This window comes from Zea mays, chromosome 9 (assembly GCF_902167145.1).
Source record: "Zea mays cultivar B73 chromosome 9, Zm-B73-REFERENCE-NAM-5.0, whole genome shotgun sequence".
Taxonomy (NCBI): Eukaryota; Viridiplantae; Streptophyta; class Magnoliopsida; order Poales; family Poaceae; genus Zea; species Zea mays.
The window spans coordinates 133,589,256-133,609,475 of record NC_050104.1 but is presented as its reverse complement, the minus strand read 5'-3'; the positions used below and the strand labels follow the sequence as shown (position 1 = coordinate 133,609,475).

At 52.8% G+C, this 20,220-nt stretch overlaps 1 protein-coding gene across 1 annotated transcript; it reads left to right on the top strand.

The window, feature by feature from the left end:
* Positions 1-10,275: 10,275 nt before the first annotated feature.
* Positions 10,276-12,158, top strand: LOC100273437 (uncharacterized). The gene is made up of 3 exons (NM_001367782.1): positions 10,276-10,969; positions 11,089-11,228; positions 11,347-12,158. Exons 1-3 carry the CDS (start codon positions 10,384-10,386, stop codon positions 11,941-11,943), a joined length of 1,323 nt encoding a protein of 440 aa, NP_001354711.1. The 5' UTR covers positions 10,276-10,383; the 3' UTR covers positions 11,944-12,158.
* Positions 12,159-20,220: the final 8,062 nt, after the last annotated feature.

Genomic DNA, 20,220 nt, shown 5'->3' with positions numbered 1-20,220 from the left:
TGATCACCCAAGACCTGCAGGCGACTTTGAGGGGAGCTTCCTGAGGGGACGTCGCCGGAGCCAAGGACCCGGCAGAAGTTCGAGACAGCCTCGGACATGGCCGCGTGGTCGGCCTCCCTCTGCTCGGCCGCCCCGGCAAGCGTCTCGGCAAGCGCCTTGGCGGACTCATCAAGGGCGGACTCGAGCTCTGCGAACAGCCAGAAGAAAGATCTCAAACACAAGCGGAGGAAACAAGCAGAAACGAAAACCGAAGATGGCCAAGGCATACCTCCGGCTCGGGCACGCTGCTCCGAGGCTGCGACCTGGGCTACGGCTAGGTCGGCTGCAAGGGCTCCAGCCCGGCTTTCGACCTCGGCAGCCCGGTCCCGAGATTGGTCCCACTCATTGACGATCCGGTCGAACTCCGACTGCTGTCGTTGCACTTCTGCGCGCGCCGCGGCCGCCTCCGCGCGTGCCGCTGCCGCCTCGGCTCTCAGATCGGTGCAGAGCGACCGAAGGTCCGCCGCCTCGGCGCCCTGCTGAGAGAGGCGCGCAGGAGCCCCGGCGAGCGAGGTCCTCAGGGATCGCAGCGAGCCCCAGACGTCGACCTCGCGGCGGATGAACGACGACTTGGCGGCGCTCAGATCCGTCAGATCCTGAGGGAAGGAAGTGGGACGTCACGAAAAGACGCCTTGGTCACAAAGGAGAAAAGGTATGCCTGAAACCGTTACCTGGAGGATTTTGGGGACGTCCCTGCAGAAAACCTCCAGCGACGACCGGAGCGACCCCACCGTTGCTTCGGCACACTCGCGGAGCTCGTCCCAGGACTGTTCCTCCCGTTCATCGTCGAGAACGAAGACGGGATCCGAGGCCTCACGGGTCTGGAACCGGAGCAACTGGCGCCGACCCTCGGAGCCCCGCCGCACAGCGACAAGGCTGCCGCCCGGCGGGACGGATCGCGTCTCCACGCCCCCCTCCTCCGAGGCACCAAGCGCCGACGCCTCGGCCGTCTCAGCGTCGGCAGCGACCGGTCGCTCCCCGACTGGGATGGCGGCGACTTCAGTAGCAACAGGTGCCAGCACCGCCGGCACGTCCGGTGGGGCCGGGGCCACGTCCGCGTCAGCCGCCTCCCCTAGCACGATGGCCGCCTCGGCAGAAGAGCCGACCTCGGGAACTCGCTCCACGGCGACTGGTGCCGCCTGAGCCCCCTGCTGTGGAGCGCCTTGCGAGAAGGTCAGCTGAACGGCAAGGCCCGGAGCGGCGCCGGTTGCTCAAGCCGACGCCGTCTTAAGGCCCTTTCGGGGAGCCAGATCGGTCAGGCCATGGCTTCGCTTGCTGAGGGGGAAAGAAAAATCAGGGTCGGGACATACGAATGAAAAGCCAGGACGAAGACGTTCCAAGATACTTACCCGCTCCGGGCCATGATCAACCGTGCCTGAGGGGAGGTCTCTCGGATCTCGACCCCCGAAAGCGCCGCCAAGGTCCGCTTCGCCGGCAGCTTCGGCACCGCCCTTGCTTTGGGCGCTTTGGACGCCCGGGGGGCGGACTGCCCAGGCACTGCCACGGCGACCTGAGGGTCGCTCTCTTGTGCTGCCGGCGTGGGCGACGGCTCTCGGGGAACAGACGCCTCGGCCTGGCTCCCCGGGGTCGCCTCAACTCCCCCAGCCGAGGGGTCAGGTACCCTCTCGGACTGCCCCCGCTCTTCGGGCCGGGACCCCGGCGTCCCGACTCCGGGGACTGACGGCATCAGCCCGCTCGGGGGCTGGCTTGACAGCTCCTGGCCTAACCTCAAGCCAGGGCTGAGGCCAAGGCGGGCAGCCATGTCGTCTTCCTCGTCATCATCTTCATCATTGTCGTCGTCGTCAGGCGTTTCCGGCGACGGCTCCCTCGGGAGCCCCTCCCTCTCCTGCCGACGACAGAGCTTTTCCAAGGCGTCTCGAGCCCGCATCCGCTCGCGGGCTCGGGCCTTCTCCGCGTCCTTCTTTTTCTTCTTCTCCTCCGCGGCAACCCGCCGCGCTGCTCGGTCCACCGCATCCTGCGGGACCCATGGCAGAGAAGGCTTGTGCCACCCTACCTCCTGAAGACGGATGGAAATCCCGACCGTAAAAACCAGGGGCAACCCGATGCAAGAGGAAGGAAGGAGTGGACACTCACCAGAGTCACGCACCCTTGGTCAGGGCGCATCAAAGGCTGGGAGAAGGCGCTGGGGTCCGGTTTCCCCAACGCGACGGCCACCCGCCCGTGGAGGACGTCGAAGGGAAGAGGATCCGAGGACATCCACGAGCCCTCCAAGTCAGCCTCCGGTGTCATCTCCCAAAGCGGCAACCGTCGCTCCGCCAAGGGAAGCACCCTCCGGCGGTGGATGGCGGCAATCACTCCCGCGGCGGTGAGTCCCCCTTTCCGCAACGCCTCCAAGGCCTTGAGAAGGGGTTAGAGGTTCTTCTGTCTTTCATGCGGGGTCCCATGGCGCCAAGCATCGGCGGCGACGGTGACTACTCGCTGGGAGAACGGCGGGAGCAACTCGCCGTCATTCCGGAGGTAGAACCACCGGCGCTGCCACCCCTTGTTCGAGGATGCGAGGATGGCGGGAATATACAGCGACGCCCGTGACTGCCTCAGCTGGAGGATGCAGCCGCCGGCCCGCACTGCCGCGTGGACCTTTCTCTCCCCTGTCGGCGAAGCGAAAAGCTCCGCGAAAAAGAGATGGGTCCACAAGTCCCAGTGGGGGGCGATCCCCAAGTACCCCTCACACACCGCTACGAAGATGGCGGCCTGCGAGATGGAGTTGGGGCTAAGGTTGTGCAACTCCACCCTGTAGTGGTGTAGGATCGCCCGCATAAAGCGGCTCGCTGGCACACCAAATCCCCGCTCGTGGAAGGAGACGAAGCTCACGACGTACCCCGGCGGTGGGGACGGAGCGGCTCCGCTCACAGGGGGAATCCATTTCGGCCGCCTCTCATCAGAGAGAGGGCGAAGTAAACCCTCAGCAACAAGATCCTCCAGATCACCCGCCGTCACTGTGGAGAAAGGCCATGGGTCGCGCGGCAAGATGATGGTCACCCGGTCGGCCATCACCTAGCAGAAGGGGTGGCGGCGCGAAGGACAGGGTGGGCGGTTTCCTTTTCTCTTGCTAAATCTCTCAGGTTACGAAAACCTAAGAGGGAGGCAGGAAGCGGAGCAAAGAACCATCGCCAGGCCCTCCCTCGAGTATATAAAGACCAAAGCGAGACCCGTTCAATGTTCCGCCCGGACCGGCCGCGGGATTCAAAAACACGAAGCGAAACAGCCGTTCCTCGAACGGCTCTCGCACGCGCAACGGCCGCCCCGCGAACCGCGCGCCCCGTCACATTAACTCCGCAGCGGGACAGGCGGCGCCTCTGGCAGGAGAAGCGAGCGACGCTTCGCCTTCGCCATAATGGCCGCGCCAAAAAAGGTACGCCGCGTCGTTCGATTTCGTATCCTTTTCCTTTTTTCCTCTTTCTCTCTCTTGCAACAGGGACCGGGAAAGGGGGATACCCCAAAAAGGATCCTTCCCCGTGAAGGAACCAGGCTCCGAGCCTCCCTACTGGTCAGAGGTTCGAAGGCTGGCCCCTCGGAAGGGTTCGACAGCCGCCTCAGATCGCGTGGGCTCTACACCCACTACTGGTCAGAGGTTCGAAGGCCGGCCCCTCGGAAGGGTTCAACGACCGCCTCAGGCTACTCGGGCTCCGCGCCCACTACTGATCAGGGGTTCGAAGGCTGGCCCCCGAAGGGTTCACAGCCGCCTCAGACACAAAGCGAGGGATGACCATGGGTACGTTCGATACATAACCAAGGCTCGGGCTGCGCTCCCGAGGTACCCTAGGACATTTCCGAGACCAGCGGGAACGATCTTGTAACGGAATCCCATCAGAGGGAGGCATCGAGCCCTCGGACCCCGTCGCCAGGGGACCGGGTCCGGCAGATCACCCGCAGGTACTTTTGGGCGCGCCTCTGGGCCTCTAGCCGACCCCTAACGAATGGGGCATGGACGTCCACTCGGATTACCCGCCTGCAGCTCACCGGAGACACCATGTTCGGCGCCCATCGAGGGCAACATGGCGCTTTCCCCCTCCTCCTTGCGGAAAGGCGACGCAGGGGCGTATGTAAAAAAGTCGAGTCTGTCCCTGATCGCCCTCTCGCCCTGTGCAGAGGCTCGGGGGCTGCTCTCGCAAACCCGGCTCCGGCCGAACTGTTGACAGCGTCAACATACCAGCCCGAGAACTTGGGACCCGACCGTACACCCGGGCTACGGCCAGCTCGCATGAGGGAACGACCAGACCAGCCGAAGCATTACGCGAGGCATTAAGACCTCGGAGGGGTCAAACCACTCCTCCGAGGCCTCGGGGGCTACACCCGGCGGGTGCGCTCGCGCGCACCCACCGGAACAAAACGCAACCGAGAAAGGCTGGTCCCCTTGCAAAAAAGTGCGACGAAAGCCTCCAAGCGAGTGCTAACACTCCCTTCAAGGCTCGGGGGCTACTGTCGGGGACCATAATTAGGGGTACCCTCAAGGCTCCTAATTCTCAGCTGGTAACCCCCATCAGCATAAAGCTACAAAGGCCTGATGGGTGCGGTTAAGTCAGGGATCGGTCCATTCGAAGGACGCGATCACGCCTCGCCCGAGCCTAGCCTCGGACAAGGGCAGCCGACCCCGGAGGATCTCCGCCTCGCCCGAGGCCCCCCTCCAGCGGCTAACGTGTTTTCGGCTCGCCCGAGGCCCTGTCTTCGCCAAGAAGCAACCCTGACCAAATCGCCGCGCCGACCGACCAAATCACAGGAGCATTTAATGCAAAGGCAGCCTGACGCCTTTATCCTGACGCGCGCCCTTCAGCCGACAGAGCCGAAGTGACCGCCGTCACTTCGCCGCTCCACTGACCGGCCTGACAGAAAGATAGCGCCGCCTGCGCCGCTCCGACTGCGGTGCCACTTGACAGAGTGAGGCTGACAGGCAGTCAGGCCCGGCCACAGGCACCATAGGAAGCTCCGCTTCACCCGACCCAGGGCTCGGACTTGGGCTCAGCCCCAGAAGACGACGAACTCCGCTCCGCCCGACCCAGGGCTCGGACTCGGGCTAAGTCCCAGAAGACGGCGAACTCCGCTCCGCCCGACCCAGGTCTCGGACTCGGGCTAAGTCCCGGAAGACGGCGAACTCCGCTCCGCCTGACCCAGGGCTCGGACTTGGGCTCAGCCCCAGAAGACGACGAACTCCGCTTCACCCGACCCCAGGGCTCGGACTCCGCCCTGGCCTCAGCCAACGGTCTCCGCCTCGCCCGACCCAGGGGCTCGGACTCGACCTCGGCCATGGAAGATGGACTCGACCTCGGCTTCGGAGGAGCTTCCACATCGCCCAACCTAGGGCGCAGACCTTCCGCGTCAACAGGAGGCGCCATCATCACCCTACCCCAAGCTGACTCGGGCCACGGGGAACAAGACCGGCGTCCCATCTGGCTCGCTCCACCAGATAGGCAATGATGGCTCCCCGCATACTCTGTGACAACGGCGACTCTCAGCCCCCTTACAGAAGCAAGAGGACGTCAGCAAGGACTCAACAGCTCCGACAGCTGTCCCTCCGCCAGGCTCCAGCGCTCCTTCGACGGCCACGACATCACACCAGCTGGGTGCCAAAATCTCTCCGGCTGCCACAACGGCATGTACTTAGGGCGCTAGCTCTCCTCCGCTAGACACGTAGCACTCCGCTACACCCCCATTGTACACCTAGATCCTCTCCTTACGCCTATAAAAGGAAGGACCAGGGCCCTCTTAGAGAGGGTGGGCCGCGCGGGGACGAGGACGAGACAGGCGCTCGCGTGAGGCCACTCGCTCCCTCTCCCGTGTGGACGCTTGTAACCCCCTACTGCAAGCGCACCCGACCTGGGCGCGGGACGAACACGAAGGCCGCGGGATTTCCACCTCTCTCACGCCCATCTCCGACCACCTCACTTCCCCCCTTCGCGCTCGGCCTCGCGCCGACCCATCTGGGCTGGGGCACGCGACGACATCTCACTCGTCGGCTTAGGGACCCCCCGGTCTCGAAACGCCGACACCTATGTTGTTACCTTGTAACATGCAAAAAATCATCATGCATTTCTGACGATACGATGATAGTTTGTTTTGAGCTTTTCCATGATGCTCTTCCTACGAGCGTGGATATGTAAGTTAACATTGACTTTCTATGTTCTTCACACTCCGTATAATCTGAGTCTGAGTTTCCTAAAATCTCAAGGCTACTCTATTTGGCATATGTTAACCTGAGGTCTTTGTACCTTGCAAATATTGCAAAACTTTCTTCACAACTTTCTAGTGTTCTATCCCTATATTTTGTTTGAAATCTACCAAACATATAAGTTACGAATGTCAAGTCAAGGTGAGTACACATTTTAGCATATATTATGCTTCTAATAGCTAAAGTATATGGAACTAACTTCATTCAATCGATCTCATATTGGTTCATGGGGCCATGATCACTCCCCAACTTATTGCCCTTGACTACTAGAGCAAGTGCGCGGTTACACGCATGCATACTGTATTGGTTTAGAATATTTTGTATGTGTGACCTTTGCGATAGAACTGATACATCTTTCTTTCTATCTCGGTAAATCTCAATTCCTAAGACATAAGATGTCTCCTTGAGATTTTTTATATCAAAAATATGAGGGCATAAATCTTTTGGTTTCTAACATTAGATTCTTATCATTACTTGCTAATAAGATATCATCCACATATACCACAAGAAAGATGAATCACCAATTCTTAAACTTTGCATAAATGCAATTATCCTCTATGTTTTTTCTTAAATCCAAAATTGCTAATAGTATTATTAAACCTAAGATACCACTATCTCAAAGCTTGTTCTATCCATAAATGGATTTCTTCGGATGTCAAAACCTTTGGGTTGAGCCATGAAGATATTTTAAACCAAATCTTCATTAAGGAATGTTGTATTTACATCCGTCTAATACAACGGATAGTTGCTTAGAAGGGGTGAACAGACAACACCTAGAAATTCAATACTTAGACCAAACTAAATCCAAAATTAGAGGTTAGATCAATATAACCAATATGGAGAGGAGAAACGAGAGGAAAATTCTCTTGGACCTGTTGCTCTTATGGAAATTCTCTTGGACTTGTTGCTCTTATGGATATAGAATTTGACTTAGAGAGCAACTCAAGTGAAATAAATCAAAGTCTAAACAAGAGAATTTAGAGAGGGAGAGAGAGAAGAACAAATCATAATAAAAATAAAGAACATAAGAGACACATGATTTGTTTTATAGAGTTTCAGTTCCAAAGAACCTACATCCCCATTGAGGTGTCCCAAACGGAGTCTCTCTCGACTACCTCGAGTCGATCAACCTTGAGCTCTCAGATCCACAGAGTCTCTCTCGACTACCTCGATTCGATCAACCTTGAGATCTCAGATCCACTAAGAATAGAGGTAGATTCTTTGCAAGGCACTCCACAAGATTCAAAGCCTCTTGCTAGCTTTTACAACAAAGTATCACCAAAATAAGAGCAAAAGAGACAAAACACCACCAAGAAAGCAAATCGCTCAAGCACACTCTCAACTCTCTCTAAAATCACTATCATAGCTTAGAATGGGTGCTTCGATATCTCAAAATGGTGTGGATGTGTTTCACAAGTGTATAGGAATGTTGTTCAACGCTAGAGGTGATTGGTAACTCGAGTAAGCTGGTTGGAGGGTATTTATAGCTCCCAACCCCCCCCCAAATAGTTGTTGCTAAAAATCTCCAATCCAACGATAACCTCAATCAATGGGATCCACTCTAACCCTGCCTTCCGCGGACTCACCGGATCGGTCTGGTGCACCATTAGACCTCGCCACGTGTCCTTCCACGTCAGCTAACCGTTGAAGCTAGTCAAGGAGAGCTAAAACTTTTCGTTGGACTCGATTTGTTCGATGTACACACCAGACTGGTCTAGCGTGCCAAGGAACTTTGTGCTTCATTTGCAGACTTCTCTAGAAAAGAGATTTGGCGTACAACCGGTGCGTCAAGCCTCAGCTATGTCTCTACAGTGCTTTTTAGAAAAGTGGTCCAGTGCACTAGGTCACTCAAGCCTTTCGCAGTCTCCTCTAGAAAGAGGGTTTGGTGCGCCACCGGACTTGTCCACTGCGCCCCAGAACAGCTGAAGTTTGACACTTTTCTTTGTATCTTCTTCCAATCAATTTGACTGATCTTGAGGACCTTCGTATGACTTAGATAAACTTATTTTGAGTATGTACAACTGGTGTAAGTCATAGATTCTCAACTTTTATAAGTCTCCAACTCAGATTCATGTTCTAGGCTCAAACCTAGCTCCAAATGCACCTTTTCTGAAATCTCTCAATCCAAAGCATCTAAGTTTCTCAAAGACATTCCTAAGGGCATTTAGAACTGATCTAAACTTGTGAACTAGTTATAGCTCACATCCTCCAAGGTTTACCCTATTTTGCTTTTGTTTGAGCTACAAGTTGAGTTGGAATCCATAAATTGGCACTTATGAACCTGCAAGTACACACTTAGCAAACTAGTTAGTACTCGAGGTTCTGTTGGTCATTAATCACCAAAACCAAGTTAGAAATGGCATATAACACATTTCACTTTCAACGACTCTAAGTCATAATGAGTGACAAGCACCAAAATTATTCTAAAGGAGTCTTTTATTGAAATATGCAAGAAGGTCTCATTATGAGTGATTCCTTCTATCTAAGTGAATCCTATAGCTACAAACCTTGCTTTAAATCTTTCACGTCCCCTTTAGAGACACCTTTCATCATGTAGATCCATTTGCATCCTAATATTTTGGCTCCTTTAAGAATTTCAATTAAGTCCTAAATCTGGTTGATACTCATTGACTTCATTTCATCCTCTATGGCCTTGAGCCACTTGGGTGAGTTAGGACTTCTCACGGCTTCCTCAAAAGAGGTATAATCACCCTTTGTGTATATATATCCTCACTCATATAAATCACATCTTCACTTTTACAAACCTCATAATCACCAAGAATAACTGATTTTATATTTCTACGACCTTCTAAGAATTTGTTGAACATGTTTAGTGCTTTCTATATGAGGTTGTTATGGCTGACCGGCTCCTCATCTACAAGGGCAGTGATCTGGGGCGCCAGGACTGGAGACTCAGGGACACTAACGTCTATATATGAAAGAGCAACAATACATGTCGTAGTAATGAGTGTTGTGAGTATGATAGGTATAAAGAAGAATGGATAAACTATCATTGGAGTTGGGGGTGCCAACCCATTTCTCGTCAACGCCAATCTTTTGGGGTACCATGCTCAGTCTATCTTGTTTTCACAAACTTAGTATGTGCGTAAGGATAATAGAAATGACACCCCTTCATTTTTTGGGACAACTAATGAAACGAGAACTTATTGTCTTAGAGTGTAACTTTTTTTGATATTTAGGTTAAATATCTTAACTTTCGCTGGACAGACCCACACATGCAAATGTTTTAGTGAGGGCTTTCTCCTAGTCCATAACTCATATGCTATTTTAGGCTCCAACTTGTGATCTTCATCAAATTAAGTCGCATCTTGTTTGTTCTTGCTCTTGTTCTCAATTTCACTTATACAGATTAGCCTTCGTGGCGAGGTAAGCCGAGCTGTAGCGGTTGATAACCAGAGGACGCGTGGTTTTACGATTGCGTTCTGATGTCGATTAGAAGTCGGGCCGTGTGTGTTTCGTGCTGTCAAATTGACTTATCCACCACCAACTTAGAATTTCAAAAAGAGTCTAAAATTGTTTCCTTTTTTACTGAAATATCTGTCATCGTTTACATTTTCTGCTCCACCCAAAAAATGCGAGGAAATGTAAAAAGAATGAGAGCCAGTAAACACGGGGTTACGTTTTCCGCTTTTTCGTTTTCATTATCCCTACTGATTGGGATATGGAGTATCATATATGGGGTCATCGTAAGTTGTAATTTCTTTTACGGGAAAAGGGTAACTGTCAATGTAAAAGAAAAAGAAAAGAAAAGAAAAGTGCGACGGCATGTATACGCTTCATCGAAAATATCCCCAAGCTGGCATCTCTTGCTCGACGATGCTTACATCAATTGGAGCGGCCGGAGTACTATTCATCAGCAAGAAGACAAGCAATAGTTCTGGGCAGGGCACGCAAAAGGCGACGCCCATGCATGCTCCCATAAGCGCACCAGCATTGCCTGGTACGGGGAGTAGTTCGGAGCAGTTGGGTGCTGTGCTGCGTTGGAACGGTTGGCCTTGGTCTTGGTTTCCACTCCTTCCTATATGATCCCCACGCCTCCGGTGGTGTGCCACTCTAACCACCGCACCTAGCTCGGGCATCCATCCACTCTCGTCCCCGTCCCGTACTTACCTGACTGAGCTCACTCACACACACGTACGATGCCGAAGCCGTGGAGGCCGGTGCTGGCGTCGGCCACCAAGTGCTGCGCGGCGGAGGACGCGGCGGTGGCGCCCGACGGTCTGGCGCGGTGCCGGCCGCAGCAGTCGGAGCTGTCGCGGCGGCTGGCGTCCTTCAGGCGCCTCTCGTCGCTGGCCAACAGCCCGGTGTCCGCCACCGCCACCACGGTGGCGGACAAGGACGGCGGTAGCGTGAAGCAGGCCGCCTGCGGGGAGATGGCGGGCCCGCTGCAGCTGCACTCGTTCGGCCTGGGCGAGCTCCGCGGCGTCACGCACGACTTCTCCAGCAACTTCCTGCTCGGGGAGGGCGGCTTCGGCGCCGTGTACAAGGGCTTCGTGGACGCCGGCATGCGCCCGGGCCTCGACGCCCAGCCCGTCGCCGTGAAGCAGCTCAACGCCGCGGGGTTCCAGGGCCACCGGGAGTGGCTCGCCGAGGTCATCTTATTGGGCCAGTTCCGCCACCCGCACCTGGTCAGGCTGCTGGGCTACTGCTGCGAGGACGAGGAGCGCCTGCTCGTCTACGAGTTCATGCCGCGCGGCAGCCTCGAGAACCACCTCTTCAGGAGTAGTAGGTGTCCTAGCTAGCTCTTGCTCTTGCTCTTGGGAGCAAGGGGAGTACGTACGTATCAGCAACCGATCGACTGCTTGCTCCTCACACCTCGATGGATCGTTCGTGCGTGCCTGCAGGGATCTCGACGACGACGCTGCCGTGGGGCACCCGGCTGAAGGTGGCCATCGGCGCCGCCAAGGGGCTGGCTTTCCTCCACGCCGCCAACACGCCCGTCATCTACCGGGACTTCAAGGCCTCCAACATCTTGCTCGACTCGGTGGGTTGATTCATTGATCGGGTGCACCTGCGCTCTGACTGAATGACTGAAAAATCCATTCCACTTCCACCATTTATGCATGGCAAATTGGCAATGGCATCATATCTCCCCGCTGCAGGACTTCACTGCGAAGCTGTCGGACTTCGGGCTGGCCAAGATGGGCCCCGAGGGCGAGGACACGCACGTGACGACGCGCGTGATGGGCACCCACGGGTACGCGGCGCCGGAGTACGTGCAGACGGGCCACCTGAACGTGAAGAGCGACGTGTACAGCTTCGGCGTGGTGCTGCTGGAGCTCCTGACGGGGCGGCGCGCCATGGAGCACGTCCGGGCCCGCAGCGCGCACGCGGAGCAGCAGGTGAAGCTGGTGGACTGGACCCGGCCCTACCTCAGCGGCGGCAGCCGCAGGCTGCGCTGCATCGTGGACCAGAGGCTGGCGGGCCACTACTCCGTCAAGGGCGCGCGCGCCGTGGCGCAGCTGGCGGTGCAGTGCACGGCGCAGCAGCCGCGGGACAGGCCGCGCATGGCGGCCGTCGTCGAGGCGCTCGAGAAGCTGCAGGGGCTCAAGGACATGGCCGTCGCCGTCGGCCTCTGGCCCGCCGGCGCCGCCACCGCGACTGGCGCCGGCAACCGGAGCGCCAAGGTCGTTCGTGCCGAGGTCAAGGGCGCCGGCGCAGCGTCGCGGCGGAGGAGCTCGTCGTCCAAGCTGGCTTGAATCGTTGATCGATCGTCGAACAGGGCTGGACGTACGGTCGGAGCCGTGTATCGGGGGGTTTGTTTGTATATAATGTGCCGCGAGCTTGGCGTCTGTGTATGCAGTCTAGTACGTAGTAGCTTAGGCGCGCCGAGATTGGTGAGGCAGAGATCATGCATTTCTCCAATTCATCACGCATGGTTTTGCGAAACGAAGATACATACAACTTTTTTCCCCTTCTTGTTCACATCCATGTCCTCCGTATTTCTCATGTGTGTACAATACAGACAGATAGTGCGGGCTGGGCATGGAGTGTTGGCACCTTTTTGAACCAAACACTAATGATTCCTAGATCGTCCTTGTAATGAGTTTGGACCTTGAGATGATCCCTAGGTTTCGCCCACGGAGGGCCAAAACCTTGGGAGCGAAGTAAATAAGATGCAAGACAAATAACACTATCATGAATGTGGTCTTGAAAAGAAACCTTAGAGCTAAGAGAATGATTACTTGATGTACCTAAAATGGTTATAGTGAAGTTGGGACAACACCTATATGATAGTCACCACCTATTTGGGACCAAACAACAACGAACCTTAGGGTCTTCTCATGATAAGCAATACTTCATGATAAGCAATACCTGGGGTTTGGCTCCGCGAGGTGAACGGTGGCGGTGGTCCGCGACGGGTCGTCGAGTCGCCTGGCGGTGCTCGCGGTGGCGGCGCGGACGGTCCGCGGCTCTAGACCGGACAGTCCATGACCTAACGATAGGAGCGACGCCTTTCCCGCGCGTTGTCCAGACGGTCCGCGATGGCGCATGGTCGTCTTCTTCTTCTCGTAGAACCTAGATCCTGCCCCTCGGGGGAGAGACCTTAGGGTGCTCCGGGTCAGCAGGTCACCCGAGGCGTCTCCAGACGACATAGAGTTGCCTAAAAATTAAGAAATCAATTCGAGGAAGAGATTTTGAGCGAAGTAGATCTTGCCCCTCAAGAGGGGTAAGATCCTAGGGTCGTCCTGGGGTCGGCAGGCCACCCTAGGACGGATTTAGACGATGTAGAGTCGAATAGTGGTGGGAGTGGATATGCAGAAGGCTACAACTAAAGTTATGTTACATCTACTCCAAGGGCAGGAAAAGTAAATAAAGTAATTGGTTCGATTGGAATGTGTTCGGAGATTCTCAATCGGTTGTACCCCTTTATATTTATAGGGGAGGATGTCTGGACCTGTTCCTAGGCGATAGCCAACAACTCCCACGTGATTAGATAGATAACCACGCACGAGATAAGGATAATCACCCGAGTTAATCTAATCACGGGGCCGCGGACTGTTCGGGCCCAAGGGCTGGACCGTCTGCCTTTTTTAATGCTCACATATGCCTCCTACCTTTTGGTGGAGCTTGGCGAACCAAAAGCACCAGCGCACTTTGGAAACAATAGATCTCATGAGTTATTTTGTTCCCAAAGTAAGGACTCAGATCGATGCAAGTCATCGGCTCTTGTGATCAGACAATATAAATATTTGATGTACAGAGGCCGTTTTGGATTGCGTCTTCTTCGGCCATGTCTGCCTGATCAACATGCCAATAGGCAAAACTTGTGGTGGCCCCCAACCCGCATAAGCAAACAGATTGTGCCAGTAATACGGATTCATCGATGTACCAACTCACACTTGAGTAGGACTACATATTGGCGATGAATAAATTGGAAAGCATTGTGACATGCCTAGAGGAGGATGGCTAGGCGATCTTGGTTGTACCGCTTTTTGGGCCGGTTTAATCGGCTTTTGCTTTCGTATAGATCGCCCTTTTGACTTTTTCGTTTTAGTGGCTGATCGTGTGGAACGTCCTTCTTCATATATTTAGCAAGCAACTGATTAAAGTAGGGCCGACTCTGCTGAGCCAGCCAAACGTTCTGAAAGGGAAATGTGCCCTTAGGCCATTTCTAAGTATTTTGGTGATCAAGTGCCAACACAAATGGTTTAAGTGTGAAACTATGCCAAATGGTGGAAGAAGTGCAAATCAACACAAAGGTATGATTCTAGACGTAGTACATTGGTTTTTGTGTACTAACATATTTGTCTAAGTCCTAGAATCAGAGAGAAGACAAAAGGAAAAAGAGTTGGTTGTGTACAGCCAACTGCTGCTCAGTCTGGGTGCACCGGACTGTCCGGTGGTGCACCAGACAGTGTCCGGTGCGTCAGGCTGGCTCTGGTGAAAAGGCTGCTCTCGGGATTTCGTCGGCGGCGTACGGCTAAAAATCACCGGACTGTCCGGTGGTGCACCGGACTGTCCGGTGAGCCAGCGGTCGGCCGCGCAATCCGCGCGTGACGCGTGGCCGAGCCAACGGTCTGATGGGGGCACCGGACTGTCCGGTGTGCACCGGACAGTGTCCGGTGCGCTAACGGCTCCAAATCTTCAACGGTCGGCTGCGCCAGAATAGGAAAGCAATTAGCACCGGACAGTGTTCGGTGGTGCACCGGACTGTCCGGTGCACCACCCGACAGAATGCAAGTATTGCCTGCCAAGAATGCCTCCAACGGCTCCTAGCTGCCTTGGGCTATAAAAGGGACCCCTAGGCACATGGAGGAGTACATCAAGCATTTTTTGATCATCTCTAAGCACCAAGTCTTCATTCTAGCGCATTTGATTCTTTGTGATAGCAATTTGAGCTCCTCTTGTGTTGAGAACTCCGTGTGTGAACTTAGAGCTCAAGTTGTGACTAGTGTGCGTGTTTGAGCTGTTGTTTTTGAGACTTATGTGTGTTGCTTTTCCCTCCCTTACATCTGTGCTTCTTTGTGATCATCATTTATAATGGCGAGAGGCTCCAAGTTGTGGAGATTCCTCGCAAACGGGATATAGTGAAAGAAAGAAACACCGTGGTATTCAAGTGGATCCTTGGATCAGTTGAAAGGGGTTGAGTGCAACCCTCGTCCATTGGGACGGCACAACGTGGAGTAGTCAAGTGTTGTACTTGGCCGTACCACGGGATAAATCATCGTGTCTCTTGTGTTTGTTCTCACTGTGACTATTGTGTTTCACAAGAGCTCGGTCTCTAGCCACTTGATTTCATTATACTAACACTTAACCAAGTTTTGTGGCTATAAGTTTTAAGTTTTTACAGGATCGCCTATTCACCCCCCCCCCCCTCTAGGTGCTCTCAATTGGTATCAGAGCCGTTCTCTTCACGAAAGGGACTAATCGCCCGAAGAGATGGATCCTAAGGGAAAGAGTATGGTGATCAACGACAAGGAGGAGTCCTTCATCAATGAGCCAAAAGACGACAAGCCCACTGACTCAGGCTCAAGTCAAAAGAAGAAGGATGGAAAGAAGAAGAGGCGCATCAAGAAGATTATCTACTACGACAGCGACGAATCTTCCTCTTCTCAAAAGGACGACGAATACGAGGAGAAAAAGAAAACGGTTAACTCAAACTTTTCTTTCGATTATTCTCGTATTCCGCACAATTTCAATGCTCATTTGCTTTCCATTCCACTTGGTAAACCTCCACACTTTGATGGAGAGGACTACGGATTTTGGAGTCACAAAATGCGTAGCCACTTGTTCTCTCTTCATCCAAGTATATGGGAGATAGTAGAAAATGGAATGCAATTTGATAGTTCGGATATCTCCATGTTTATCAATGAACAAATCCATAAAAATGCATAAGCTACTACTGTTCTTTTAGCATCCTTGTGCAGGGAAGAGTACAATAAAGTGAGCGGCTTGGACAACGCCAAACAGATTTGGGACACCCTCAAGATCTCGCATGAGGGGAACGACGCCACCATGCTCACCAAGATGGAGTTGGTGGAAGGCGAACTAGGAAGGTTCGCGATGATCAGGGGAGAGGAGCCAACTCAAACGTACAATAGGCTCAAGACCCTGGTCAACAAGATAAGGAGCTATGGGAGCACGAGATGGACGGACCACGACGTCGTCCGACTTATGCTAAGGTCCTTCACTGTCCTTGATCCTCATCTTGTAAACTCTATTCGTGAGAATCCTAGGTACATCAAGATGACGCCCGAGGAAATACGCGGAAAGTTCATAAGCGGGCAAATGATGATCAAGGAGGCAAGATATGTTGATGAGGCGTTGAATGGCCCAATGCCGATCCACGAGCCTCAAATTGTTGCTCTCAAAGAAACAAGTAGCAGGGAGACGCTACCTAGCAAGGTGGCGCAAGTTGAGGTGGCCGGGCTAAATGAGAATGAAATGGCCCTCATCATCAAGCGCTTCAAGACGGTGCTCAAAGGTCGCAAGGAGCATCCCAACAAAAACAAGACGAAGGGAAAGCGCTCCTGCTTCAAGTGTGGTAAGATTGGTCACTTTATTGCTAACTGTCCCGACAATGATAGTGACCAGGAACAAGGAAAGAATGGGAAGAGAGAGAACAAGAAGGTTTACAAGAAGGCTAAGGGCGAGGCACACCTTGGAAAAGAATGGGACTCAGATTGTTCTTCGTCCGACTCCGACGACGAAGGACTCGCCGCCACAGCCTTCAACAAATCGTCTCTCTTCCCCAACGAGCATCACACCTGCCTCATGGCTAAGGAGAAGAAGGTAAGTACTCGAAGTACTATTACATATGCTTCTTCAAGTGATGATGAGTCTAGTGATGATGAAGTAGACTACGCAAGCTTATTCAAAGGTTTAGATAGAACTAAAATTGATACGATCAATGAATTAATTGATGCTTTGAATGAGAAGAATAGATTGTTAGAGAAGCAAGAGGATCTTTTATATGAAGAGCATGATAAATTTGTTAGTGCGCAAAATTCTCTTGCTTTAGAAGTTAAAAGAAATGAAATGCTTTCATGTGAATTATCTACATGCCATGAATCTATTTCTAGCTTAAAGAGTATTAATGATGATTTAAATACTAAGGTAGAAATAGCTAATAAATCAAGCTCTTGTGTAGAACATGTTGTGATTTGGAATAGGTGTAAGGATTTTAATGTTGATGCTTGTAGTGAACACTTAATTTCCATTTCAAAATTAAATGATGAAGTGGCTAGTCTTAATGCCCAACTTAAGACTAGCAAGAATGAATTTGACAAACTAAAATTTGCAAGGGATGATGTCGGTGTTTTGGGTCCGACCGCACACCTGGGGTTGCCCCTCAAGGTGTTTTTTTAGGAGTAGGACGGTGTTACCGACTGTAGCTCGATGGTTCGTGCAGGACGCACGAGAAACTGTGAACAATGATGTACAGGTTCGGGCCGCTTAGAGATGCGTAACACCCTACGTCCTGGCGGGAATGTTTTATGTGGCGGATTACAAGGGAATTCTCTAGTGCCAAGGACGTAGAGAGTTGGGGTAGATGGCTGGGTAGTGAGATCGATCGTTCTGAAGGGGTGCCCCCTAGGCCTTATATATTCGACCGTGGGGCATTACATGCAGATATGATAGCAGTATGCGCCTAAATGATAGTGAACCTATTGAGTCTATCTTCCTATAGTTCCGCCGACCCATCCTCGCTTGGCTCCATTGCACGGGGTTCCAGCGCGGGAAGATCGAGTCACTGTTGTGATTACTTGCTCGACGTCATTGGGCCGTCTGGGCTTGCATCGATCCAGCCTTATGTCAATCTGCTTCACTGGTCGTTCCTCCCCAGGCCCACGAAGGGATGACCTTACTATTTATTGGGCCCTTGGGCCTTTCGTGAGGTCTTTTATCCTTCCAGTGGACCCGGAGGATATCTGTCCCCCACAAGCCCCCGATCTTTGGGTTGATTTTGAAATAATCGGCCCAAAGATCCTAGGTCCAGCTTGCAGTCTTTGTTTGTAACAGGAAGTGCTTTCTAGGTAATCTGGTAAAAATGATTTCTTGCTGTCGAACTTCATTGGGTGCAACAAAGGTGCACCCAATGGGTGTAGCCCCCGAGCTTCGAGCGGATTTTTGTAGACAATCCACTCGAAGGTCTTCACTTCGAGTATCATCAGAAACCACTTTTATTTTCCACTTGTACTTCGTTGGAGGTCAGCTTTGTTTTGATCTTGCCCTATGCTTTAGAGGTCAGCATTGTCTTGATCTGAGATGACGATTCATTGGGTGCACCGGTGCACCCAATGGGTGTAGCCCCCGAGCTTCGAGTGGATTTTTTAAAATAATCCACTCGAAGGTCTTCATTTCGTGCCCTTTTTCTGAGGATCACCCTCTTTTCTTGCCGAATGCCTTAGAAGTCAGCATTATATTATTGATATTATGCTTTAGAGGTCAGCATGTATTTTGTCTTTTGAGGCCGAGTTCATGATCTGCCCATATCTTGCTAGGTAGTGCAATTTATTTGATCTGCGACTGATTGGACGTTCGATAGACGTCCCCTGGCTAGTCTTCATGTCGCTTCTGTCGATCAGACTTGTACTTCACTGGCTATATTTGGCTTTCCTTTGATCCTTACTGATATCTCACTTTTGTCTTGAGGTATTCATTGCATGCACTGCACGGATGTGACAGTTTTGAAAAATATACTGATAATTCTTGGGCGTCCCCCCCAATGGGTGTAGGCAAGGGACGGCTTGGTACGCTGAGTGTTTTAGCAAACTGCTTATGAGTAGTAATTTGATGTGACCACGGGTGTAATCATATCGCCCGCGCAGTTGACTGGAGTCCCAATGGGTGTTGTGTTGCGTGAAGCGGCGTCAGCCGCCTGACGTGTCTTTAGACGGTTTGAAATGCATATTGAATTTTTGCGACTGTTCAGTGGTCGTGGTAGGAGGTGAGCGGTTGCCTTCTTCTTCTATAAATAGTGCCTTTGCTTCTCCGGTTTTTTCACATCTCTTGTTGCTGTTTACTCTCCTCTTCTTCCCTCCACTGCCACCATGGCAAGAGTAAGAAAGGTAGCAGTTGTTCTCCTCGCTCTGGTGACAAGCGCAAACGTGAGCCGACTCCTCCTTCGGAGGACTTCGGCGACTCGGAGTACTCGGAGGAGGAGTTCTCCTCCGAGTCCGAGGGATCTCCGGCTCCCGTCTCTCCCCCGGCGTCGTCTGATGATTCAGACGACTCCCAGGGGATTGCCGTGGAGGTCTGGACCTACATCCGGGCCGTCGAGCGCTCCGGGCTCGAGGGCTCGGATGAGTCAGAGTACTCCTCGGACGAGGAGGACTCCTCGGACTCGTCCGAGGAGAGCAGCGGCGGCGACGGCGGTGATGACGGCGACGATGGAGGCGACAGCGGCAGGGGCGGCGACGGCGGCAAGGGCGGCGACGGCAGCAGCAAGGGCTGCAATGGCAGCGGCAGCAAGGGCAGCAACAAGGCTAGTGGCTAGATGCCACTTGTTTTTTAGATGTTAGTATAGATTAGAAGTAGTATAATGAAATAACGTAGTAGTAGTTAGTAGTAAAGAGTAGTGAAGTGTAATGCAGTAGTAGGGAGGTCATCAACTCATAATGAGTTGATTTGTAAATTCTGTAGCTTCCCTTTTATGAAGAATGATTTCGACTCCTCCTGTGTTAATTACTTTGCCTCCCGGTCAGTTGACGATTCCATGGATGTTGGTGCCTCGGAGGTGGTGGCCGAGTCATTCGGGATCGCCTTATCGCTTTTTGGGGTAACGGTCGGGTTATTATTGACAACATCAGCGCTTCTGAAGTAGTGTCCGAATGATGGCAAGGCCACATCGGTGTTTTTAGAATTAACAACCGAGTGGTTACTGGCGATATCAGCGTTATAGAGGTAATCACCGAGTGACTGATGGCAACGTCGGCGTTTTAGAGGTAACGACTGAGTGACTGATGGCAACGTCGGCGTTTTAGAGGTAACGGCTGAGTGATTGATTGTGGCGTCAGCGTTTTAGAGGTAACAGCCGAGTTTAGAACGGGTCGCGTCGGCCGTTTTGGAAATAACGGCTGAGTGATGACATGGCACACCAACTTTTTTAAGAATAGCAGCTGAGTGATGACATGGCACGCCAGCATTTTTAGAAATAACCGCCGGGTGATGACTGGTCACTTTTTGGAAATGATATCTGGCCTGGGAAAACCCCATATGTACTGCATTGTTGCGCGCCTCTGCTTTTTGTGCCCTAGTTCTTGCTTTTCTGCTTCCAAGCCTTCCTTGCGCTCGTGTGATACTGCCTCTGTTCCGCTCGCCAGCAAGATTGAGATGGCGCCCAAGCGGAAAGCATCGAGTTCATCCGTTGCTGTCATTCCCCCCATCGATCCCACCAGCCAGTTGTCTTTCGCGGGTAACCATATGTCTATTGTTTCTGAGTCTGATCTTCTCCATCTAGTGTCCATCGGGGTTCTTCCTCCGAAGGAGCTCTGTTCTTGGCGGATTTGCCATGGGGTCACTGTTCCAAC